Here is a 26,023-nt window from a genome sequence, read left to right on the forward strand (position 1 = left end):
GGGCAGCGCCCCAACCCCCGAGCAGCGCCTCGCGGGGACCCGCCGCGCGAATGGGCCGCACCTGCCCAGACGGGTGCGCCCCACGGGTCGCCACCTGCCCGTCCCGAAAGGGCTCCGCTCCGCCGCGCACCCCCAGCGCCCGTCCTCGTTCTGAGGCCGGGAGCCCCCTCTCGTCTCTGTGTGACCTTAGGACGTGGCGAGGTGGAAACGTTACGGGCTTTCTGCCCCGCCCACGGGCCGTGAGCGCGGGGCGCGGGGCCCTAAGCGGGTTCCCCCGGCAGGTGCGTGGGTCCTGGCGCGCCCCCTGCCGCGCGGCACTGTCCGCGCCGCGGGGTCACGGCCAAGTCTGTGTCTCTGAGCAAACTCAGAGGGTCTCCTTCTGGGGGTCCCCCCGCGCCGCTGTGCCCGCTGCTGCCCAGTGACCTTCTGGGTGGCGCCGACCCCTGCCACGCCGCCAGGGAGCACCACTGCTTCCGAAGGCGGATCGTCATAAAAATCCCTTTAGGGACTTCTGGGAAGAACCGATCGCATGGTATAGTCTCCCCGATTTCATCGCATCTTTACACTGAGTGCGCAGTTCGGTTGTTTTAGGTACCGCTGAAATAAAAAACACGGGGGACCGAGTATAAGCCACTGAACGCGAGAAGGGAAAACGAACACGCGTGTGGGCGAGCGGGCGGCACCTCCGTGGCCGCGGCCGCTGAGTGAGAGCTGGGACCTGCCGTGGGCCCCGGGGCGGGCCTGGCTCACGCTCTCAGGGTTCCACTCCGCCAGTGGCATTTTCACGAGGTTCTGGGCCGTGTTATCGAGGTCGGGCAATGAGGACATCTCCTCTTTCCGTCTTGTTCCCACGAAGCACATTTTACTGAACCTCCTCCACGCCGACAGCCCGTGGGCAGAGTGAGCCTCGGCCTTCAGCCTTAGCGAACACGGGAGCCCAGGCTCCAGGCCCCCGGCGCGTCCCTGTCCCCACCCCTCCCTTCCTGCAGAGCGAGCTTCCCCGGGCACAGTCTTCGGAGCCCGTGGGCCCAGCAACGCCATCTTGGGGAGCGGACAGTTCCCTTGCATCGCGGTAACGCGAACTTCCCACGTTTCCTTTCAGGAGGGCGCCCGGTGTGGGCGCTGCGGCCTTCTGGGCTCCCGGGAAGCCGTGTGCCCCCGGCAGAGGGCCCCGCGGGGGGCCCCGCCCGGACTGCGCGCTGCGGCTGGACAGGTGAGGGGCGCAGGGTGCGCGCGCTTCCTGGGGGGGCTTCGGCGCGGGGCTCTCAGACGCCGTTCCGGTGCCGCGTGCGCCAGGCTGCTGCTGTGAGCCCTCTGACAGTGGACTCGTGGAGGAGGCTCGGTGTGAGTCACCAGCTGTCACCCCATCGTTATTAGGCTAATTTTATGAAGCTAAAAGTGATAAGTCAACTTAATGTTTCCTTTCTAAAAACGCTCTTTAAAAGGATTCACTTTCCCGTTGACAAAGACCCTTGGAAACGGAGAAGGGAGCTTCAAGTGCCCTCTTAGACACTCAGGAGGCCTCGCAATGTCTTAGCTTCGGGGATTTTGGGAACCCGGTTTGCCATGGCAAGACTTGCTACTGTAGCCTCAGGAACAAGCAACAGGAGCTGTAGAATCTTTATTTTTCTTAAAAAGCACAGTTTGAAAGCGACGCTAAGGCGCCCGTGGACTCCTAGCGCCCTAAGATTTACGGAGCTCCGCCCAGCGCGGGGCCCCGCAGGCGTGGGGTTACCATGGGCGGCTTACGGCGGGGGAAGCGGGGCTCGCAGAGGCTACAAATTGCAAAATTCAGATTAAAATGTAAGGTGTCCGATTTCAGGCTTCCGGCCATTAGTGCTATCATAACTAGCTTAGCTAACAGGGCACAGCGCTTTTAGTGCGTTTTTGAAAGGAAATGAAAAGCCAGAAAGAAAAAACAGCATTAGGGACACCCGTTGCGGCTTTAATGCCTGTACTGTGGGGAGCAGCGAGGCGTGCGAGGCCAGGCCCCGTATCCCCGCAGCTGGCTCTCTGTCCCAGACACTGGGCCCGGGGCCGGCTGCTCCCGGGTGTTCCCGTGAGGCTCGCGGTCTCGGGGCGAAGGCCCAGGAAACCGGCCACGGATTACGTCCCGGGGTCTGTGCTGTCGAGGGAACAAGTGGACGCCGGGCCCCAGCGCAGTGGGTGGCAGTGGTGTGCGGCCTGAGGGTTGTGAAAACCAGAGCACGCCGCGGGATGTCGTGGGCGATGAGGGTGGGCTGGCCTTGCGGGCTGGTGGCGTGTGTCTGTGGCAGCCTTCTCTGAGGCGGGGCGGCAGCGGGTTCTGGGTGAGACACCCACCGATCTGTCCCCCGCCCCGCAGCATGCCCTCAGAAATCTTGCTGAAGATCCTGTGCTACCTGGATGCCGCCACCCTGCTGTGCACGGGATGTGTGAACAGGCGCCTCTATCACCTGGCCAGTGACAAGTAAGGAGGAAGCCAGGTGGCTCTGTCGTGTCTCAGCAGGTCCCGTCCTGCTCTCTTGGAAGCTGTCCTTCCAAAACCCGAGCTTCTGGTGAAATCGCCTGATTTTCGCTCTCCTCTGAAGGGCAGTCGTCATTGTGTGGGCTGAGCCGTATGTGCAGGGCAGGATGCAGAACTGGTGCGTAGACACCAGCGGAGTTTGGGCAGCTAAGGGCATGCTCTCCACGTCGCTTCTTGGGGGGGGGGGGGAGGAGCTCATGTTGCAGCCGGTCACACTCATGGCTCCCGGGGGACCCCCGGGCTGTCACCTCGGTGGGGCTGCCTCCCTGCCATGCAGCGAGCCCTCGGGACGAGCACGGCTCTCCCGGGGCCACTGGGGCAGGCGTCAGGCCGCCCGCACGCCACGTGGGGTGTCTTCCAGCGCACCGGGACCCTGGGCGTCAGGACAGCGAACCGGCCCCGCTCTCCGCACCGCTGTGCCTGACTGGTCGTCAGGTGAGGTCAGGAAGCTCTTGTCCTCAAGTCCACCTCAGCGCTTTACAGGGTGGAGCGGCGGTGGTCGAGAGGTGGAGGAGTTGGCTTTTAGAGACTAATAAAGCCCCTTAAACTTGACATTTGTGTTTTATAAGTAATCACGAGGAGCAGTCTGCACAGTACTTCAATCCGTAAGCCATTTCTGTGCTCTTCAGCCTGCTCTTTTGGTGACTTAAGTGAGGGAGCGTGTGACCGTGGTCCCTTGCAGGGACGTGAATTACAGAAGGGAGTGTGTGGCAGTATTTGGGGACGGAGGCACGAGCGCCCGTTCTAGGCTTGTCCCCTCCATGGCCAGTTATTTCTGCAGAGTCTGTGAGCGCCAGGGCCCAACTTCTGAGCTGAGAACATAAATACTGGAAGGCAAACAGCTTGGCGTGAAAGGATTCCGGGGAGTGAGAAGTAACTTGAAAAGCCCTACTGGAACCCTTGCGGGTGTGGCTCAGTGGATTGAGCGCCGGCCTGAGAACCAGAGGGTCGCTGGTTTGATTCCCAGTCAGGCACGTGCCTGGGTTGCGGGCCAGGTCCTCAGTTGGGGGCGTGCGAGAGGCAACCACACAGTGATGTTTCTCTCCCTCTCTTTCTCCCTCCTTTCCCCTCTGTCTATAAATAAATAAATACAATTTAAAAGAAAAGAAAAGAAAAGCCCTACTAGGAAACAAAGAGATGTTGAAGGGTCTGGTTGCGCGTGCCTCATTGGGAAGCGCACGTGGTGCCGGATCAGGGAGGCGAGCCCCCATGTCAGCTGTCTGAGATGTGTCCGCTGGGGTTGGCACTGTGTGACCAGCGCAGTCGCTCCCCTCCAGGCTCTGGGGCCCCCCTCAGACCCCCTGCAGTCCGGGGTCTTCCCGTCTGTGGGAGGACCGCCTTCTGTTTGCTCCCTCTTGGCCACGGGCCGTTTCATCCTTTTCTGCACCGAACAGAATGTGGAGACATAAATTAGCAGATGATTAAATGTGTCCATGTGAGCGCCACCTTTGGATCAGGAAATGGAGTTTATCTCTGCCTCAGTCTCCGCCGAGAGAAATCTACTTCCCTTCTGGAAGGAGAGCCTTGGCTGTGGGGGAGGCGTCCTGCCCAGTTATTGTGCACCTCCAGGTTAGCGTGTTAGCCCGCAGGTGCGTGACAGTGTCGCCTAGACGTCACTCTTTTCCCTTTCCCCTCAGTTGTATTTGGATCAGAATCTACTCATCTGCCTTTTCACCTAAAAGATGCAACTGGAGTCTTGATTTGGTGGAGAGGACAGCCACGTCTATGACCTTGCTGTCAGTTGAGGATAAGGAAGCTGGCCATTGGAAGAAGGAGTATCTCACCAAACGGATGGCCTCCACGAGGGCGGTGCTGGCTGAGGTCCTCAAGCCCGTCAACCCGTACACGGGCCTCCCGGTGAAAACCAAGGAGGCCCTCAGGTAGGACGTCTTTCCCAGCGGGGTTGTCGTGCTCCCTCGGGCGCCCTTGACAGTGGGAGGAGGTTGGGGCGTGAGCTGTGGTGACGCTGTCCCCCCCACTGCGGCCTGTCTCTTGGTGGCCGTGTGTGTGTCTGTGCAGCTGTACCGTGAGGGACACCTTCCTCCTGCAGAGGAGAGCCCTCAGGTTGGGGAGAGCAGCAGACGCGGCCCGCGCTGCACTCCGGGGAAGCAGAAGCTTCCAGGGCGTTTCTCCCGGGCAGAACCTGTAGCGAGAACGCAGCAGGTGTTCGTTAGGCGAGGACACGGGGGCTAAGGGGAGAGCTGTAGGGGTGCCTTCCGGGAGCCGTGACCCTGGTGCTGGGGCACCCGCTGCGTTAGTGGTGACGCAGGAGATGGCCTCCAGCCCCTGCTCCCTTCGCGGCAGACCTTGCCAGCTTGCCTTCCTTCCTGCAGAATATCTGGCCTGGGATGGGTGATCGTATTGAAAGGGAAGAGCGGAAAAGAACACCTCATGGAGCACGTCGATCTTTTCATAAACGATTCCTCGGTCACGATCGTGTGGTATGGCAAAAACTGGCCCTGTCTGGCCACGTTGTCGACCTTGGATTTGTGTGGCGTGGTGCCAGTTTTTATGGACCGGACCAAACCTCCCACCAAAAACGGGTGAGTACTAGTTCAGCAGGACTTTGGGGTGAGGACCTCTTGTGAGGGAGTACCCATTGGCCGTACTTTGTAATTTAAAAATACCACCTGTGTATTTTAATTTGATTGCATCTTGAAGACTTCCCCTTCTGTCTTTCATCCTGGATTGCTACAGAGCAGGACAAGAATGGGCTTGTCACCTGCATGATTAGGTCTAAATTTAGGTTGGTTATCTGTGACAGTTAGGGAATGACACTCTAGTTAACAGAGTTGCCTGGATGACAGACAGCTGACCTTTGAGGATTTTCGTTTTAACCACTTTCACACAAAGCTATATAAAGCCATCAGACTTTTCTTTAGCAAATGGTGTAATAATCAGTTTCAGCACTGGGTGATGGAATCATAATTATTAGTCACTTACATGTGCGTTCCTCGCTCTGAGGCCTTGTGCAAGTAGTGGCTGCTGGCGTTTTCTCATCTGGAACAGGAGGTGGTGACGAGGAGGGGGCTGCGGAGGCCACACGCTGTCATCGTCCCGTGTGCACGCAACGCTGATGCTTCCTGAGCGCCGAGCGTTCTGTCAGGAGGTGGCCGGGGCCCGGCCCATGCTCACGGCAAGGCTGCGTCTTCTGACCCAGCGGGTCCCTCGCGCGCACTTGTTTACTTTCGTCCTTCCTTCCTGAAGGCTGGACCGGGGCGTGTGCTGCGTCCTGACTCCTGAGCACGTGCATGTGTGTCTGTGCAGAATCCATGGCTGTGCAGAGCTCACAGCGGCCCCTCCAGGGTTGCTTTCCTGCTGTGCCTGCCTCCTTCGCTGTCTCTGTGTCCTCTGTCATGTGGTAACGTTGGCCGTGTCATCATCCTGCCCTTGAGTGCCGTGGTCCCCTGGCTTCTCACACACATGTCCCGGCATGGAAGGTGGTGAGTTGCTCTCTTCAGGGCCTTCTGTCTCTGCAGAGGGACCATGCTCTCCTGTGGTCTCCCTGGGCGCGGTCACAGTTTGGCGACTGCCTCCCTGGGACTGTGCTTTGGGCTCCTGTCTGTGGCACGGGCTCTTGGAGGACGTGTCAGTGAGCCGGTGTCACGTGGCCAACGTGAGTCTTGGGCTTCCCCGGGCTGGTGAACGCAGGCTTGCTGGCGTGGCGAGGATGCGCCCCGGACGCTGTGATGGAGACCACGTGGACCACTTCCCTGGCTGTTCCCTGAGGGCACCTCGTCGGCACAGCTGATTGTTTAAGTGGTGCCTTTATTGGGGTAAAGCCCTGAAGTTCCAGATGGTGATGCTGGACGTCAGGTGTCCTGAGTCATCTCCCAGGCTTTGGGCCCTGAGCCTCGTTTGCAGAATGAGTCCCCAGCCCCGTGCTAGTCTGACGGGTGGAGTGTTACTTTGCACATCACGAGGTGTTATTGATAGCGTCAGGACAAAGGGGTGAACACCAGTGAAAATGGCCATGAAAGGCTGATTTCACGGATGGTCCTGAAAGGGGTCACGCAGGTCAGGCATGCTCGGTGCAGCACAGTGACAGGAGTCTAGAGTCCCCGGGGCACTCGTGGAATGGAGTTTAGTTCCTTCGTGAAAACTCAGTGGTCTTCAGCCGGTGTCTGCTAACTCGTGGCGAACAAGTACTGAGTCTGTGCTCTTGGGCCCTTGAAAGAAATATAGTCCTGGGGGCAGCGGAGTGACAGCGGAGGAGACTCAGTCCTTTTCATCTGCATCTTGTTTGTTTCCTCCATGGGGACTGTTTCCAAGAACCCGAAAGCCGTCATTGTGTGAGCTGCACTTTGAATTTCCCTGTGAACTGTGCCGTTCTCGTCAGACTCACTAAATCGTCTCCTTCGCCCCAGCGTGTCCGGCTGCCATGGTGCTGCTGCTTCCCCGTGAGAACGATGGGGACCAGCAGCCTCCATCTGCGTCACAGCTGGGGGCCCAGGCACGCAGGGCCTGGCTCACGCTGCCCAGATGCCTCTCCCTGACCAGGGGTCTCAGCACAAACGGTCTCGGGAAAGTGACCGAGGGACCACGGGGTCTGGCAGCCCCGGGGTTGTCCGGATGCGCACAGACCCTCCGCTTTGAAACTGCCCCCGGAACATGGCACAGTTCTCCCAGGCGCTGCAGGGCGCTCCTGAGGCCGCGCGGCCACGCTCCTCGCTCCTCGGGGCTCCGGCCCACGCCCAGCTGCCATCTCTCCCTGGAAGTCCGGTGAGCTTCCTCCCGGTTCCCGGAGCGACAGACGTCGGTCCGCTGTGACGGTGTTTGTGGAGTGTTTCACGCTGCCGATGTCAAGTCTGATGACGAGGGGCGGGCTGATTTGTGTTTCCTGACCCAACGGGGCTATTCACTCTTCAGAAGGAGTCTAGGACAGAGGTCGTAGTGTGTCACTCATGAAAACCCCAATTTGGCTTCCGTTTGTTTTCTGTCCTAGTGTTGCAGTCTCTGCTGCCTGAGTTATGCTGCTAGTCATTGAGAAGGAGCGCGTACTGCCAGGCGGGCCACTGGCCCCACTGCTTTTCTGTCATTGCAAGCGTCTCGCCTTTGCTGTGTGATACTCGCTAGGAGCACCCACTGAGCACCCACGTGGGCTGCGGCCGCGGGCTGGGTGCCAGCGGCAGCGAGTGAAGGGTCCTTCCTCTCCTCAGCCCCAGGATTCTTCAGCTTCTGCCAGAGGGAGGGACAAGGGCCCACGGCTGGGCCGGACACTTGGGTGTGGCCATCTTGCCTTTGCCTCACAAAGTTGTTTGTGCCCCTCGCCCCCCAAGTTCCCCGTATCAGCAACGTGCGCATCACCAGCGTGCCCTTCCAGAGCGCGTTCAGCGGCACTCGTGGGAGCGCAGGACCGCGGGCCTGCGGGCTCACCTCTGCCTTTCCTTTCCCTGACACGCGCGTGCGAAGGCCTCGGTGGCGCTCTCTACTTGCGAAGTACAGTCTGAGCCACATAACTGACTCCGCCATGATCGGCTGCGACCAGCTCGTTCGGATCTTCCGCCTGGACCCGGGCCTGCTGCTGGGGCTGTGGAAGGTGAGGCTCGGGCCCCAGGGCTGGTGTGTCCCGCCCTGCCTACCCGCGTCCGCTCACTGTGGCTGGGGTTGGGTGTGCGTCCGCTCAGACGGGGGCTCACTGCGGTCCGTCGCACACTCTCAGCAGCGTCCTTCTGGGGCAGTGACCCCGACGGCCCGGAGGCTGCTAGCTGGCCTGCTCTCACAGGTGACAGGCTGCCTTTCCTATCACGGGGTGTCCCTGTCCCGCCTGTCAGTCCACGGTCCTGTCTGTCCTTCCCACGTCCTTCCGTGTCCTACCGCTGCTGCAGTCTGTGCCTCTCTCACCCTGTGGGCGTGGCGGCGAGTGTGCCTGCCCTCGGGGAAGGGCGTAAGGACGCTCCCTCTGCCACTGCTGCAGCTGGGGCTTGCGTTCTGGGCAGGCCCTTCCCTGAGAAGCACCGAGTGTGACATCCTGTGTTCACCACGGGCTCCTCTGTGGCCCTGGCTGCGGGCATGTTATCTCCCCAGTGTGACCCGGAGGACGGGCGTGTGTGTCCGCGCACGAAGGCACGGCAGGACGGGACCGCCAGCATCACCCCCTCGTGCCCCTTTCTCTTCTCGCCCTGCCGCGGCCTCGCTGCGTCCGCTCCCCCTTCTGGGTGGCTGCCCCTGGTGGGCCAGGCCGCAGTCGGCCTCACCTGGATTCACCCCTCACCGTTGGCCACGTGGTCACGGGGACTCTGGTGGATCCGGCTGGTCTCTGACCACCGGGGACGGCACCTTCAGATACATGTTCGGGGCCACCTACACCAAGCAGTGCCAACTGTGAATCTGGGGACAAAGGGGGATCACTTCCTGTGCAGTCTCATTTCTGTGTCCCCCAGCCTAAGGGACGAGGGAGGAGCTGGAATCTAATCATTCCCGCTGGGCTTGCCCAGTCCAGCAGGTTCTCGAGAGAGGAGCGCTGGGCACGGGTGTTAAGTATTTGTGGAGTTAACCTCGTGTCTGTGAGGCTCTTCCCGGAATCGCCTTGATCTCTGGGGAGGGGTGGAAAGGACCTGGAACTAACGAGGTCTGTTTTCACAATGACCTTGTATGATGCAGTGCTTGCTATTCCGCAGGCGCTAGGGCGTGAGCCTTTTCCTGCCTGCTCTGTGACTTGGGGTGAAGGGTGGTCCTCGCGTCCCTATGACGTCCACGCCGTGGCAGGCGGCGAGGGTGGGCCCGCAGGAGTAAAGCCCCGCACTGCGGTCGGCTCGCAGCCGTGACAGCCTGCCTGCCTCTGTCTGAGGGCGTCTGCTGTGATCTTCACAGTGACCCTGTGAAAGTGAAACATTTCCGCTGAAAAAGGTGTTCTTTCTAATTAACTTTTCAGGGGGAGGAGGAGCTGGCTTTTGTCATGGCGACTCTTCACGTCCATCACCTCGTGGAGCGGAGCGCGCTCGGCTCGGCCTCTGTGTATGTATCTGGATGTGGCGCGTCTGCCTCTTGTAAAGTCACCATAAACAAGGACGAGCTGGTACCACCTCCATACCGTGGGAATAGCTACAAGGGTCTGTGTTCTCTCTCCATCGGGAGACGCGAGCCCCCAGGCCTAACTGCTCAGCTGTTGCTGAGTACGTGACTGGGTTGTTCACGAGTGTGTATTTGCTGTTTGTTCGGGCCTAGGGACCCCCGTGGCGTATCACGTGTAGGCAGGGCACCTCGGCGCCCGCGGCCGCCCGCTCCGCACCCCTGCCAGCTCTCAGACCCCGGGGGGCACGCGGGCCGTGGCCCGCTGGTCTGCGGAGGCGTGTTGCTTGGTCCGTACAGCGCGGGCCATGTTCTGAGTTTGAGAGTCTTCAGGTGGGGAACATGCTTTCCATTTCATGACAGGCACCTTACTCCCTTTTAATTATCACCTGAAAAGCCCCCGAATGCCCCTGTCACCTTGTGTGGCAGGTCCCGCTCGTGGAAGGAGCCTGCTCAGCGCGGCGGGGGCTCTGCGGGTCCCTCCCCATCGGGCTGTTGTAGTTGTAGCCGCAGGTGTGCGGGTAGGTGCTGTCCTGCTGGGCAGTAGGTGCCGTGGGCCCTGACCCACGGAGGAGCGGAGTCGTCTCTGCAGAGCCGTCCTGTGGGCCCCTGTGGACCTCAGGCCTCTGCCTGCCCCTGCAGACGTTGGCAGGAGCACGCGGGGCAGGGAGCTCCGGGCGTGGGAGGGGCTGGTGCTTTGGATGCTCGTCTTTGAAGAGTGTTTGCGACCCCAGCCCCTCCCCGTGGCGCTGACAGGCGCGCGTGTTCCCTTGCCTTGCAGCCCCTACGAGCCGCCCGCGCACGGCCCGCTCCTGGACGACAGCCCCGAGCACGGCCTGCACGGCTACCAGCTGCACGTGGACATGCGCAGCGGCCGGGCCTTCCAGCTGTGCAGCACGTTCCGCAACCTCTCCGCCCACGCAGGTGACAGTGTGCTCCCTTCGGTTTCAGGTGTCTGCGTGGAGAACTGGCCTCCTGCCTGGTCCCTGGCCACGGATGGGCTCTGTCCTCCCTGCTCCTGCGTCGCTGGCCACTGCGTCGCTCAGGGACTTGCGAAACCCCCAGGCAGGGCGAGTGCCGAGTCCCGTAGCTCCAGCTCCTCTCCCTCACCCCCGCTCCTCTTCTACCTTCCTGCCCCTCCCCAACCCCTCCTCTGAGGCTCCTGTCCCTGTCGCCTGCCCCGCCACGCCCCCCTTTCTGTTTGCGGTTTGCGGAGACCCGTTTTGTGTCTGAGAATGGCGGCCGTGTGGGCACGCGGTCCCTGCGTCCTGACGGAGAACCGGACGTGCTGTGTCGTGGGGAGGGTTGTCGCAGGGCGGGTCAGGCAGAGGCGGCCTGCGTGCCGCAGCTGTCACCGCCCAGGGGCGGAGCCGCGCCCGTGCTCTGCCTGAGTTCCGCAGGCCCGGTGGGCGCTCTCCGCTCCCGCTGCGTGGAGTCTGAGGCTCCGTGGTTCCGTTCGTAAGCCTGGAAGACTGTTGTGTCCTCCTGGCTGACGGGCCCTGTCCTCGCTTGTGAGACAGGCTGCTTTATTTCTGGCAATAGTTTTTGCCCTGAAATTCATTCCATCGATGAACGCAAGCACTCAGCCTCGTTCTGACCAGTGCCGGCGCGGCACGTCCCCCTGCGCCCACTCGTGCCTTTGCGTCTGGTCGCGGTGCTGCGCCCTGTGGGACGGGGACCAGGCCCTTTCTCTCGGGCTGGTCACTTGTTGGGGGAGCTGGGTCTGGTACGTGTCCACACGGGCTCTGCACTTCGGGTGTTTGCTCTACTATTAACATGTTTCTCTAGCTTGGTCAGATGCGGGCTTTTCTTTTCCCTTTTGGCAAGAATGCTTCGTACCTTCTACTCAATTCCCAGGAAGGAGGTAGTATCTGTTTTTCTAAATATTAATTACATTAAGAAGAATCAGTGGGTTCAGGGAATGTTCAGCCTGGTCTTTTCATCATGACTTTCTCCGTGATGTCTGCCACATGTCCATTATTTTTATTAGCGATTGTAAATGCTGAGTTCTGTCATTTTTCTGCATCTGTTAGCTAGGATTATTCTGCAAAAAGAGTTTTCTCTTGTCAGCTAGTTACCGTGAAATATAGTGAGTGCAGGAAAGGCAGGGTTCATGCCTGATTCTGTCTCTAGTGGCTTACAGAACAGTGAGTTAGTGGTCTAACAGTCTCCAGAGATGCCTTGTTTATTACTAAACCACGGATTAAAAAACGTAGTTGATGTATTTGTCTATTTGCAGTCGTTATTCTGTTTATTGTTCTGTGGTCTCCTCTGTTCTTCTGACATGACTCCGTCATCTTTGGCAGTTTGCTGGCATTCCCAACACGACCAGGTAGCTTGGGCTTAGCTTGTCCGTTCCCTGCCGGGGCCTGGAATGGGTCATTCTCTCCAGGAGTGCTGGTTCCTTTCAGTTCCCGCTACTTGGTGTTATTAGGGACCGTAGTCTGGATCCTAGACATACATGGTACTCTGGGTTCCCATCCCTTTTCGGGTTTTCAGCAGATAGAGCAAAGAAGTTTGTGTATTTTATAATGTGAAGATATAAGTCATGCATTCCTTTAAATTAGATATCTTGGGGTTTTTAATGAACTTCTTTGATTATATATTTGCATTTTTTTCCCTTAGGCTGAAAGTCTTCCAAAAAACATCACAATATATCAGAATTTCAAAATAATAAAATGATACTATTGCTAATAATGAACTTATGAATACTCTCAATTAAAAATTTCCTTGTGGTTCTTTTGTGCATAATATAGATCACACTAGAAATACAAAAATAACTCACCTAAAATGATCTTTCTCTGTGTTACTGTGCTCCCACTTTGATATAAAATTAGTGATTTGTTTCAGCTGAGTTTTCATTTTTCAGGATTGCCTCGCTTTTTTGTACACTAACCCCCCCCCCCCCCCGTACATGGTGGCAAAGTTGGAAGTTTGAAATGAGGCGGTTCCGAGAGGTTTACTTCTACTCTTGCCCACGGCGCCCCGTTCTCCCCTTCTTCCAGCGTGAGCCTTTCCACTCGTCGTCGTCGTCGGCAGCCGTCCATCTCGAGAGACGATGGCGTAGCTTCCTGAGAGTCTATCTGCACTGCCGAGAATGGCTGTGCAGTCCGACTCGGGAGTGACAATCCCTGCCGCACTTGGTACAGGTGAAGGCAGATGGCTGTTGTTGCTGCTGCTGACGCTGCTTCCGCCTCGATCTTTTCTGGGCCGCCTCCTCGTTGCGCGCAGCCTCCGCGCGTGACGTACCTTGCCTGACCGCGAGCCTCCAGGCTAGGCGGTCATCTGCTTGAACTTCCCAGCCTTCTAGCCTTTCCACTAGTTCTTGGCTTATTCTTTAATGTTTCTTTTTGACTGTGTAAGGCTATACATCAATATCTTCGCATTTCTCCCAGTTTTTAAAAAATGAGGCCCACTACTTCCTTTTAAGGTCCTTGCTCCCCCCCATTAATAGTATGTTCTGTGGATCGTTCTCTAGCACGGGAGAGAGGTCGTTCTTGTTCTCGTTTTCAATATGTACATTGACAGTAAAACAAAACAGCTGGGCAGGGGTTTGGACATGGTCTCCCTCGGGCTTCCGGTCATTGCTACTACACGTGGCGGTACCCTGACTGGCCTTGGGCGCACTTCATTCCATGCCTCCCCGGCTTGTCCTGGGGACGCTTCCTCAGGGATCAGAGTGCTAGGGCAAAGGGTAACTGTATGCTCTTGAAGACCAGCGGCACATTCCCCTCGATGAGGCCGAGCTGTTCTGTACTTACAACTTAATGGGGATTGTAAGTTAATAAAATGCTTTATTCCTAAGTGTGTTTGTTCTAGGTTTTTGTTACATGTTTTTACAAGTTAAGGTGTTTCTTTCTATTCCTAGGTTAGTTTAAAAAAAAAAATTCAGAAGTTGCTGGTCAACATTACTAATAATATCTTGGGCAACGATTGATAATTATGTTTTTTCCTCCTTTACACTGTTAATAAAGTGAATTTTATTACTATATCTTCTAATGGTAAACATTGTGGCATCCCTAAAATAAGCTCCTCTTGTCATGTGTATGTTTATTTTTAAAGTACTGGTTTCAGCTATTTGATATCTAGTGTTTTTTGTTTACACTCACAGATCAGAATATAATTTTCATTAAAAAATCTGTTTCTGATCTAATTATATTCAGGTTTTCTACATTCAATCACTTTTAGTGCTTATATGATTTCCTAGAAAACCACTTGTTTTCTTTAGGCTTATTTTGCTCTTATTTCTAGCTGTCTGAGTTGACTGCTTGGATTGTTTGATTTTCGGTGTTCCTGTTTTTCTCCAGTGCGCTCTCTGCGGTGCCCGGGATCCGGGACCCCCAAGGTCAGGAAGGCGCTGCAGGGTGGTCTGGAGAGACGCTCGTCCTGGGGCTCCAGACCTGGGCCCTGCCCAGCGAGCTGCCCCCTCTTCTGCCCAGGTGTGAAAACTCTGCCTGTCACCCAGCCCAGAGTGGTTTCTTTGAACTGCAGTCTGTTTACCTTTATTCTGTTATTTAAAGGAGATCTCATCCCTCTTCCCAGCACGGGCCCCAGGCTCTGCCGAGGGTACAGACGCCTGTGTCCTCTGGGCTGGTGCCAGCGAGACTGGTGTCCTCAGGGGCTCCCTCACTGCCAGCATTTATTTATAGGTTTTTTTTTTTGATTATTTTTAGAGAGGGGAAGGGAGGGGGAGAGAGAGGGAGAGAAGGGTTAATGTGAGAGAGGAACATCCATTGAGAGAGGAACATCCATTGCTTCTCATACGCGCCATGATGGGACCCAACCCGCAACCCAGGCAGGCGCCCCGAACAAGAGTGGAACTGGGGACCTTGGCTCTGCGCGACAGCACCCTGGCCGCCCGCTGAGCCGCTCCAGCCGGGGTGCGCCGGCATCGCTCACCTGGCGGTGCAGGGTCTCCTGGGGAGCCCGCAGGGGCCAGGTGAGTGAGGCCTGGGTCGGCCCGGGGGCGGGGCTCGCTGCCCCTGCCCTGAAACGGCCATCTCTCTGCGGTTCTCGCACGGAAGCCGTGCCCTTAGCGATGACGAGGACGGTCGCCACGGGCACAGCCACGGCCGGCATTGCTGGCCCTCGTGGAGGGCTTTCCGTTCACACGCATCCCTTCACGCGAGGTTCGCAGCGGGCCTGGGAGCGGGGGGCTGGTCTGTGGGAGGGGGGCTGGTCTGTCCCGCGAGCTGGCGTATCCCCGGGGGCCCGGTCTGTCCCCGCGAGCTGCTGGCAGAGGCCGCCTGTGTGCGTCGGTTCTGCGGTTCCGCGCGCTCGCCTGTGGCGACACCGTCCCGCCTGGGTCGCTGCCTCCAGAGCGGAGCCTGCAGCCCGCGGCTGCCCCGCGTCCTCCGCCACCCGCTTGCAGAGCGGCTGTGCCCGGGCGCGCGGCTCCCGAGGTCCGCGCGGGCTCCGGGGGGGCGCTCAGGCGGGGCTGCCGGCCGGCGGGGCCTGGGGCCGGCGGCTGTAGAGGGAAGGTGTGGCTGCGGCTCCCGGACCGACGCCGCACCAGATGCAGGACCCGGGGCACCGCGGCGGGGGCGCACGCGTTTCCGCCGTCGGAGGTCGCGGCCGGAGCCGCGCGCGGTCCCAGCCCCGGGAGCCGGCAGAGGGCGCCGCTGCCCCCAGCCGCCCCGTGTCCTCCGCAGCCCCAGGACTGGTGGGACCGGGCGGCACGTTCGCGATGACTCCCGCGCGGTCACTGCGGCCGGGCAGGCCAGCACTCGGCCCCCGTTTCAAAGGACATTTTCTGTCAAGGAGAAGCAGTGCCACCATCATTGCTGCTTGTCCCCAGGGGGTGGCAGGAAGTCGCTCGTTGTCGACCAGCTCCCGACTGCAGGGCTGTGCCCAGCGCAGGCTGTAGGCTGTGGGGAGGGCTCCGGGTGCCCTCTGGCGACAGGGAGACGCGCGCTGACCCAGCAGAGGCCCCCAGGGAAGCGCCTCCTGGGGCCCCGGCGGAGGCTCGGGCGCCAGCCCCAGTCTGGCAGGCTCAGCTCCAGCCGGGGCCACCCGTGTGGCCCTCCTGCATGGCCCCGTCAGCACAGAGCAGGCCAGGCCTGGCCTGGCGTCGGGGAGCCCGGGCCCTCCTTCCCTAACAGAGGGGCACGCAACAGTGTCCCCTCCCGTGGCCGCTGTGCCCAGGACAGGCGTCTCCGCCTCTCAGCGCAGCCCAATAGTAGCCTTTCTTCTCTTCCTGACGGTCCACGGGGCTGTTTCTCCGGGACCTTCACCCTGGTCTGGCCCCAGGCCCCGGGCGTCTTCTCTGCATTTCTATGTCCCCTGTCACTCTGACCCCTTGTGGCTGCGTTCAGAGTTCCCGCAGGAGGACCCTGACGACCTTCCCCAGGAAGCACGGATGTGCCCGGCCGGTGCGGGCTTGCTTCCTGCGGAAGCTAAAGGGAGTTCAGGGGAAGAAGTGTTTCTGAGCGGCCAGAGGAGGGGGACCCACAGACAGGCAATGCAGGAGTGACTTGTGAACGAGACCTGACGGCCACTTACAAGTGTGCATGGCAGGGCTGCTTACAGGCTCTCTGTTCTTCGGGAAATGTGGGTGGACGGTTGGCGTTGGGTCCCCAAGACCACCTCCGGGTCAGTGAGTAGCCAGGAAGACACACGGGACTCGGGGTACAGTTGGGCAAGTGGCTGCCGTTGATCGCAGCGACCGGGCACGGAGCAAACTCGGCCCAGGGGGCAGGTGTGGGGGTGTTGTTGGAGGAAATGGGGGGGAGCTCTCAGGAGCCCCTCCTGTGCAGTCAAGTGGGATCGCTTACTCACCAATGAAGTGCGAGGACTCGTGTGATGGGTGCCCGCCTGAAAAGGCCACACAGGTGCCCTCTGCCTGGCACTAGGACACTTGCAGACTCTCCTGAAGGAAAGAGATGTTCCGAGTAAACCCCAGCAGGATAGGCACCGTGCAGGCGCAGTGGGCCACGCTGACCAGCCAGGAGTGGGTCCGAGGTGCCCGACGCCAGCACAGTGGCCAGGCCGCAGGCCTCTGGGAGGACAGGCAGCTGGGCAGGCCGCGCACCCTCTTCTGCACAGAGGCCCGCGGGCCCCCGGAGGAGGGGACGGCGCAGACAGGCAGTCATCGGGGGCCTTTGCCGTGTGCATAGAGCTCGAAGAAGGGCGATCAGCAATGCAGAGTTTGAAGGAATGTGTATTTTTTGATCTTTGTATCAAGCTAATTATCATCAGCTTTCAGAAGCTGAAGGGAAGACGCTGCGCACAGGGTGGCCTGTTCCGTCTTGTTGTCGGGACCGAGGGGCTGCCGGGAACCCAGGAGACGGAGCTCAGTGGCCCAGCGCGCTGCCGCCGCCATTGGGCTTCTGTCTGCACTGCTGTAAAAATGCATTAAAAAACCAGCGTCTTACGTGGTTTGAATTTCTGAATGTGTAGGAGCAAGTGAAAGGCACCCAAGGACAACTGTGCGTGTTGTGGTCCATTTCCAGGCGTAGGGATGTAACTGTGGACCAGGCTGTATGAACAGTGCCTGCTTCTTCCTCTCCCAGTGACGCGGGGAGCATTTTCCCAGCTTGCTAAATGGTCTCCGAAAATTCGATTTGGCAAAGCCGTGTGACATTCCGTCGTTTGGTTTTGTCGTGATGGATTGACCTGTCCTGACGTGGGCATGTCGGTCTCCATGTTTCATGGCAATGGCCCCGTTATCATGGGCATTACTTTGAAAAATGCCTGATGATCTGAGAGGTGGAGTGACGTCTGCCATAAATTCTCACGCGTCTTTGAATGCTCGGTTGACTATTTAGAAACATGAACTCGACTGCAGCAGAGGTTTGTGGTTGTCAGAGCTGCCACCAGTCAGCCGTTTCGGGGGCGTCCTCCTGTGTCCAGCTTCAGAGCTGCATGTCACGGGCTGTGTCCCCCGGGGCCCCAGTGTCCTTGCTTGCAGAACGTGGTGACGTCAGGACCTGCCTCACAAGGCTCCTGGCAGGTGACGGCGAGGCAGTCGGGTGCGTGGCCTGAGCTGCCGCTCTTGTCCTGATTTTCACGTTTCTTTCCTGACGGAATTTCTCTTTGGTTCTGTTTGATGGATTCCATTGTTTTTAACGTCTGCAGGACTTACAAGCAAGAGTTATGTCCTTTGCAGACATTTTCTTCATTTTTGTCTTTTGCCTTTTGGTTTGCTCTGTGTTGCTGTGGATCCCACCCAGGTTCTGTGAATTGTATGTAACCCTGTGCTTCCTTTTATTAACATAAAACCACGCTCAGCCGTGGGTCCCCGTGCACTTCCCTGTGGGCCCTGCTCCGCATGTCCCCGGCAGGCGGCGTGTTCCAGTGTGACTTGTGTATTTTGTTCTGAAAACATATGTCCTTCCCCTAATGTAAACCTTCTTCGTGATGAACTTGTATCAAAGACTTCTCCGTTGTCTTCATCCCAGCATCCCTGGGAATTCTGCCCGGTGGCAGCAGAGCAGAAAGCCGGGGCCCTTGCAGCTCGCAGGCGGTGCCCCTGGGGCTGGCTGTCGTGACACAGGACACCTGGGGAGGGGCCGCATGGCTGGAGACCGTCAGGAGCGCGCTTGTCGTCTTTCCGGGCATTTCTGGGCTCTGGCTTCTGTTTCAGGTGTGACCTCAAATTTGGGTTTGTTTTTTTTCTCTTCGGTGATTTGAATTCTTTTAATCATTTAAAAGGAAGAATATAGTTTCTCATTTTGTTTGGGTTTTTGTTTTTGAAGATATTTAAATCAGATTGTGACTTTTTCACATATTTATTAAAGCGATTGTGGAAATAGACTCTGTTACTTACAATGAGCAGTTTGAGGATGACAAGGCTAATAAGAACCCCAGGAATGGATTTGGGATTGTGCCCTGGTGTGGACTCAGTGGGTGTTAGGGCCCCAGAACTCCAGCCCACAGACCTCAGAGCCGCTGCTCAGATCGCCCGCTTCTCACCACCCCGGTTCCTGCGCCTTTGCTTCTCCTGCACCGTGAGGGTGTCTTCTCCTTGTTCGGGTTCTCTGTGCCCCTCTGCGCCACTTCCCTGGGTATGCAGCTGGGGCTGCGCTGCCAGCGTCTCACCCTCCGTAGCCCCACGGAGCCCCTGTCCTTGTCCTGCCCCCCTGCCTGCTGAGAGCTGCAACCCCGCTCACCTTGGCCTTGCCTCTCTAACTCCTAGAATGATCAGCAGCTCCCTGGGGGGAATTACAAGTGCCTGTCCCCTCAGGCTGCCCTTGGCCATCTCTGCCTCATGCCATCTCTTTGGCTCTGGGGTGTCACCACTCAGTCCTGACTCAGCCCTGCGGCCAGGGGAACAGGATTCTGCACAGCGGAGCCTGGCTTCCACCCACCACCGGAAGCGTGGGGCTGACCTGCGTGTTTCCCTGGATCGTTGGAGGAGAAACAGAACAGGCGATGGAGAGGCCAACACAAAGCACCGTTTACTGTCCCTTAGGTGCCTTTGGGGGGGGGACTAGTCTGGAGAAAAGAATTTGTACTCAAATGGACCAGACTGATGGAAAAGTGGTCCAAAGGCGTGCATGGGAAATAAAACTAGCTCTTGTGAAAACAGCGGTCTGAACCTTTAAATACATTAATAGGAAAAGCTGTTTTCAAACACTATTGATAATGAACAGACTTCAGTTTCAAAGAGTCTAAGTATATACTTTGTTTTCTTTAAAATCAAGTTAATTATCACGAATATGAGGAACAACATGACCAGCAAATGTGGCCTGTCAGGTCCCCACTTAATCTGAAAGAAGTAGAGACCCCGGTGGCTGGAAAGACTGTAGACCTGGGCTGGGGAGGGGCCTGGCCTAGGGAACGGGGCGGCCTGGCTTCCCAGTCTCTCCATTCATTCAGCTCTTACAGAGCCAACGCCGATGGAAGAGAGTGCTGATCCTTATCCTGCTCAGAGACCCCGTCTCCCTTGATATTCCGGGATCTCTGTCTTTGAGTATAGATAGCTACTTACATTCCAGGTAGATTGGGGTCTGGGAATAACAGGTATCTGAAAATAATCAGCAGGGAAAAAGAGAAGAGGCCAGCCCGTGCCTCAAGGAGGTTCACGCGAGAGACCCAACGGAGTGGGGACACTAAAGAGTTCCTGTCCTTAAGAGTTAGTGCCAGCTCTGCGTGAGCGCGAGACGCTGATGGCTGTACTGTCTCGGTGTCCGTTATTTCTCCGCAGCTTCAGATTGTTAATGCCCCGTGGCACGTAGTTTTGCATTTATAGGGTCTCCCCACCTCTTTACGCGAGATTTACACACACACCCGAGAGTCGCCGCTGCTGCCTGTTCTGTTTATCCGCGTGTGGCTGACCCCCGGTGGTGGGCTAGGGTCCCGTCTCACCCCCTTCGGGTTCCTCTGCTTAGTTACCCTGTGTTCTGTTGTCCCTGCGTCAGGGAGCTCCGTGTCTTCTGTCTGCCGGCCCTCGGGCACCCGCTCCCTGCGTCTGCCGGCTTCTGCTCCCTGCGCCTTTACATCCCACCTTTTCTCTGTTCTGTTCACGAGGCGAGGAGGTGAACGCTCCTCATCGGTGAGAAGTGTCGGTGTTCTTAGAGGTGCCGTGAAGGCCCCATGGAAGATGTGACCCCTCTTCCCGAAGCCTGTGGGCTACCCGAGGGGCCAGGTCTGACCTGCAGAGGCAACTCAGGGTAGCCAAGGTCGGCATGTGCGCAGCAGGGGATTAGAGCAGAAAGCGCTCAGTGGGGGTGACGGAGGGTGTGAGACCCCGGACCGGGCCTGGCCGGAGTCCTAGGGAGGCTGGGGAAGGGGGGCCAGTGCGGGGAGCAGAGGGCCCTCTGTAGGAGGGGGTGGGCACAGCTCCCAGCTCGCTGGTGGCGAGTGCTGTTTGTTCCGGGCCTTTCTGTTTTGATCTAATTTCCAATTTAGAAAAACGTGTAAGGATAGTACAAGAACTTGTACCGACAGTTTTCTGATTTTTTTTCACCCTGGATTATTCTGCTTGTTCTAGAACTTCATATAAATGGGATTATGTGGTGTGTACCTTTTTTATTTTTTAATCCTCACCCAAGGACATGCTCATTGACCTTAGGGAGACTGGAAGGGAGGGAGAGAGAGAAAAACATCTACGCGTAGCCTGGGCCCCAGCACCCCCCTGCGGGGCCCGCTGCTCCGCCCCACCTGGACCGGTCAGTTAAAGCTCCTTCTGGGCCACAGAGGAGGCTGCTGGCAGGGCACTGGCCTCAGCCTCTCGGCCACACCTGGGTGAGGACACTATAGACTTTCTGGAACAGGGCTTTGGCTCCCAAGGCAACTTAGCGTGAGCCCCCCGCCGCGGGGGGGGGGGGGGGAGAACCCGCGCTCTGCCCCAGGGCTCAGGTCTCACCTTCGCCCAGGGGTGTCCCTGAAGCAGTCCTGCATCGGGCGGTCACGTCTCAGTGTAAGGCCGCGGGCGGGTACGCGGAGCGCAGCGTGCTGCAGGCGCGCCGGCCGTGGGGCCTTGGGAAGCGGGTGGCGTGTGCGCTGGGACGTGACGTGCCCTCGGTGGCCAGGCGGCTCTTCGTCAGCTGTGAGCTTAGAGCGCGTGCAGCGGCTTCATTCCACGCGTGTGCCGCATTCCTCTGCTCCCCAGCCGGTGTCCTGTCTGGGCGGATTCCGGGCCCCTGTTTCGTAGGCGCCCAGTTCTCGCTTTCCACGTTCACGGCTGTGGGCTTCCCCAACCAGGGGAGCCTGTGCCTCCGCGGCAGCCTCTCCCCCGGGGACAGGGTGTCCAGGCTTCCCCGGCCGTGGCCCTGGGCTTTCCCGGCCCCACTCGCTCCCTGTCTGGGCACAGGTGCGCTGCTCCGCCTCCAAGCCGGACGCCTGGCTGAGCAGGGCCGGGGCCCTCCCTCGGGGGTGCGGGGGCGCAGCTGGGGGGTGCCCTTCACGCGGCCGCACCCCTGCAGGACGCTGACTTCTCACTGGCCTCCGGTGATTTAAAAATGTGAACCCTTCCCAGGATGTATTGAAGATGGATACGTGAAGCTCATCGTGATACATTTTCAGAACAGCACGGAGCACCTGCCTCTCGTCGGGGAAGTCGGCCTGTCCTGGAGAACTGAGGCCCTCAACGGCTGTGTAAAGGTAATTCACCGGTGTCTTCTTTAGAGTGACCCGGTTTCTGCAAAATGAAACACGGCTGTTGCCGGGTGTGCGTGATGTGGTGGCCGCAGGCTGTGCCCGCCCTTCAGCCGCTGCCAGCCCGTCGTGGGGCTCAGCACTGCTTCCTGCCGCTGCGCGTGGGGAGGGCGGGGCCGGCTGCCGCGGCGCCTGTGGGGCTGATCGCACCCTCCAGGCCCATCTGTTTGCTTGTGGAGAAGGTGGAGCTGTAGGTTGGACCAGGCAAGTAGCGTTTTCTCCAAGTGTCTTAATTACTCATCCACCAATTCAACTTTTATTCCAGTTATGACTTCCAGGCCGTGGCTGCTCCCTTGAACAGTTAAGTCAGTTTATACCTCTATAGACACTGGGCCACGTGGATGGGAGAGTTGACTTAGTGGCGGGGAGTTGGAGGGAAGGGGGATGGAAGGGAGGAGGAGGAAGAAGAGGGAGGGGGTGGACGGGGGAGGAGGGGAGCACAAGGATGGATGCCCTAACGTAGTTTTGTTTCTTCTTGTGGTTCTTGTGCCCGTGGCGGCCCCTGGTTTGCATGACTCTCCAGCTTTATTCTGTGGGAGCAGTAGGGTTTTCACATCAGTGGGATCCGTCTGCTTTGAGTGCAGAGACCCAGTAACAAGGCTTTCTCTGCCATCCTCGTGGGGACAGCTGGTTAGAAGGATTAGTGGTGATGACAGAGGCCAAGAGCAGGATCGTCCTCACTAACTACGGTGGACCCTTGCACAATGCAGAGGTTAGGGGTGCTGACCATATCCTCCCCCACCCATGCAGTTGAGAGTCCACATAAAACTTTTGTCCAAAAACTTACGACAAATAACCTCTGGCATCAGTCAGTTAACACGTACTGTGTATGGTGTTAGTGTTACACTCGCCATTCTTACAACATGTTGTCAGCTAGAGAAGCGATGGTGCCACAGAGAGAACCAGGAGTTGCTGGAACTCCGCGTGCGCGTGAGCCGGGCCGTGCAGGCCATGCGGGGCCGGCCCAGCTGCCCCCCCCCCCCCCCCGGCCCCGTGCTGCTCCATATGACAAAGTACTTTAAAGAAAGAATATTCAAGACCGCAGACCTGACTCTAAAAATGGATTTCGGTGGGCCTTATAAAAAATGTACTGAAAGTATCGAGGCCCAAGTAGACTGGGAGGACCCGGAAGGGCAGCATGTAGGTCAGACTTAACGCGTCGGTGTCGCTGTAAAAGCGGTCGCCCCGTTCGCAGCGGGCCGAGCAGCAGCTGGCTCAGAGGGCCGTGTGGTCGCTCTCCGGAGAAGCAGAGCTCCCCCAGCTCGGGTCTCGCATCGAGCAGAGCCCATGGGAACTGGGCAGCAGGAGGGGAAGCTGAGGGCCCCGGGGAAGGCCGTTCTGCCTGCTGCTCAGGGGCTCCTGCTGCAGGGGCGGCCGGGCCGCTGGGCAGGAACGGGGTGGGAAGCAGCCCGGGAAGGTGTGAAGGGGCACTTAGGGGCCCCGCCCCCCACCTTGCCTCCCCTGCCCACCAGGGGCAGAGGGGTTTGCCATGGAGAAGGAACCTGGGGGAAGGGAGGGTGAGGATGGGAGGTTCTGGGAGGAGCGGGGAGGCAGGCCTGGGCGCCTGTGAGGCCCTGGGGGACGTGGCTCCCTGCGGCGTGGGACGGAGCCGGGGCGCGCAGGGCGCTGGGCCGGTGGGCGGCTCCCGCAGGGGTGACGCCCGCGGGGAAGAGCTCGGGTTGGGTCTGCGTGTCTTCGGGAAGCAGTGGAAGGACTTCAGGTGCCCACCGTGTGCCGGGCCGTTCTGTGGGCCATGAAGCAATCAGAGAGCGCTTGGAGTTAGAGCTGGCCCGCAAGCCTTGATCTGGCCACCTGGGCGGAATGGGGAGCCAGTCTTTGGCTAACGCTTGCATCCCCGCACCCCCTGCACCCTCCCATCTCTGCATCCCTGCATGCCTGCACCCCCAACCCCCATCCCCGTACCCCCGCACCCCCACATCGCCTCATCCTTGGCGCCCACTCCGTCCTGGTTTCCTTCTTCTCGGCCTTCCCCACGGGTGTCTCCTGCTGGCTCCGGTTCTAGCCTGTGCTGGTGGGGTTTGCCGAGGCTTTGGGTAATAAAGGCGGGCGACCATTAGGCCAGTCGTTGGATCGCATCTGGTGTTCCGTGCCCCCCCCCGCCCGCCCCCAGCACGGGCCACCGGTGGCCCTGCTGAGAGCTGCTGATCCCAGGTGGCTCAGGCAGGAAGCAGACAGCCCCCCGCACGCAGTTCTGGCTCTGGTTCCGTTCTCAGCGCCAGGGAGGCTGCAGCGAGGGCTGGGGGCCTCCTCCTCGTCCGCAGACGTGTGGTCTCTGCTGTGCTGGAGGCCGGGGTGTGGGCTGTCGCCAGGCTGAGCCGCGGTGCTCGGGGCCTGCACGGGTGTCAGGACGGAGGCGCAGTCTGCGAGGGGCTCCTGGGGCTGCCCTGGTGTGCACCCGCTTCCGGCTGCGGTCTGTGTGTGTGCTCCCCGGGCTTAGGGCCACGTGGGCTGGTTCTCAGGCCTCCTGCAGGGGTGGGTATGTATTCAGCATCTTGCTTTTCTCGACTTTTGGGGTGTTTCTGTTTCTTACGTTTCTCTAAGATACACATGTTTTGAGTCAGGACCGTTTGAGCTGATGATACGCAGGTAACAGTGGTCAGGAGTTTCGGCGCCATTTAATGGTGTCTGGACCGCTGAGGGCAGGTTGACCTGTCCCATCGCGACACGCCTGTGGTTACGCCGTTCTCTGTGCTGATCTCTAGGGGTAAGTCAGTTACGATGACTGAAGCCCTAACACGGGCGGAAGTCCCGACAAGCTCTGAGCCGTATGTGACAAGATAAGCGTTAGGAGAGTTTACCCTCGATATCAGCTCATAGCTTCTTGAGAATAAAATAAAATCATACGTGTAAACTACTTGGATCAGTGTCTGGTACATAGGACATATGAAAAAACACAGCTCACACGTCTGCCGTGTTCACAGCAGCATCATACACGAGGCCGGGAGGAGGAAGGGACTTGGGGTCCGACGGGGCGAGGGCGCGGGCACAGCGTGGCGCCCACACAGTGGGACGTCGCCGCCCCTCAGCAAGGAAGGACGGTGACACCGGCAGTGACGTGGGTGAGCCCGGAGGACCTGCCGCCACCTGAAGTGAGCCGGGCACGGAGGACAGACCGTAGGGCCCCGCCCGTGCGAGGGGCCTGGCGGGGACGGAGGAGAAGGGCGCGTGCCAGGGCCGGGGAGGGGCGTGGGGCCGTGTCAGTGGCCGTGGCCGGGAACTGCGGCTCTGCGGATGGAGAGCGTCCTAAGGCGGCTGGTGGCGGCGCTGCAGTGTGACGCGGATGTGCCGCTGCTGGTGGACTGTAGGCTGCACACGCAAACGGGTGTGTTACGTGTGTCTCACCACAGCTGAGAATAAACTTAGAGCTCCTTGGCCGCATTAATAATCACCGGTATCGCCAGGTCCGTCTCCCGCCCCACCCAGCCGTGTCCTTTCGGTCCAGCACATCTGAACTTGACACGCTGCTTCTTCCCAAACCCTCCTCTTCTGGTCCGGGGCGCGGGGGGCAGCCCAGGGCCGCCTCCCTCCCTCTGCCCTGCAGACGCCGGCCTCTGCCCCGTGTGCCCTGCGCTTCTTCCCTCCCTTCTGTCCCGGGGGCTCACGGCTTGGAGCCGGTGCCTCGCCACCCCCGTGCCGGTCATCGGTCGCCGTCCTCCTGCTCCCGCTGCTTCCCCCGACCCGCCGTTCCGGTGCCAGTGACGTGCGGGGGGCTCAGGCGCCGTGATGGAAGGAGGCCCCGCCTGCCCTCGCGTCCTGCCCGGCACCTGCCCGGCACCTGCCCAGCTGTTGATAGTCCCCATGACTGTTTTCCTTTCCCCGCCCCCCCTTCACTTGAGTCTTATTTGCTTTGCTTATACGTTTGGTATTAATTAGACCCGACAGTCGGATCGAATTGGCTGCGTCATCCTCACCCTTACGAATCCCTGTGCTTGCTTTGTAGGGCTGTTCTGTGATGGACGTGACTCTGCTGGATGAATATGGGAAGCCCTTCTGGTGTTTCAGTTCCCCGGTGTGCCTGCGACCGCCTCCCAGCCCCCCTGACGGCCCTCGTTTCCCGGGACAGACGTCCTGCATTGACTACGAGGACTCGGCCGGCGCGGTGCACGTGGAGCTGGTGTGGATCGAGGAGACGGAAGAGCACTTCATCGTCAGCCTGGTCCTCCGCCTCCGGCTGGCGAAAGTCAACCGCTGGTTTGGGACGCGGTACTGAGCACCAGCGCTGCTGCTGAATGGCCGTTTGTTTGTTTATTTGGGACCCACCAGGTTTGCTCTTGGGGTCGGAAGTGAAAATAAAACTAGTTTGCTTGATGCCTTCTCATTGCACATTAGAAGTTACGGTTCTTGGGTCACTTTAAAGTCAACATTTAGAGGATTAAGTTAAATTTT

At 58.9% G+C, this 26,023-nt stretch overlaps 1 protein-coding gene across 1 annotated transcript; it reads left to right on the plus strand.

Moving 5' to 3' along the window:
* The first annotated feature begins 1,138 nt into the window (after positions 1-1,138).
* Positions 1,139-25,960, plus strand: FBXO15 (F-box protein 15). The gene is made up of 9 exons (XM_090285391.1): positions 1,139-1,213; positions 2,345-2,449; positions 4,144-4,386; positions 4,840-5,049; positions 7,919-8,045; positions 9,381-9,463; positions 10,299-10,441; positions 21,438-21,562; positions 25,578-25,960. The coding sequence occupies exons 2-9, from the start codon at positions 2,346-2,348 to the stop codon at positions 25,845-25,847; spliced, it is 1,305 nt and encodes a 434-aa protein (XP_090141517.1). The 5' UTR covers positions 1,139-1,213; position 2,345; the 3' UTR covers positions 25,848-25,960.
* Positions 25,961-26,023: the final 63 nt, after the last annotated feature.

Source organism: Furipterus horrens, unplaced genomic scaffold (assembly GCF_987537825.1).
Source record: "Furipterus horrens unplaced genomic scaffold, mFurHor1.1.pri manual_scaffold_8, whole genome shotgun sequence".
Taxonomy (NCBI): Eukaryota; Metazoa; Chordata; class Mammalia; order Chiroptera; family Furipteridae; genus Furipterus; species Furipterus horrens.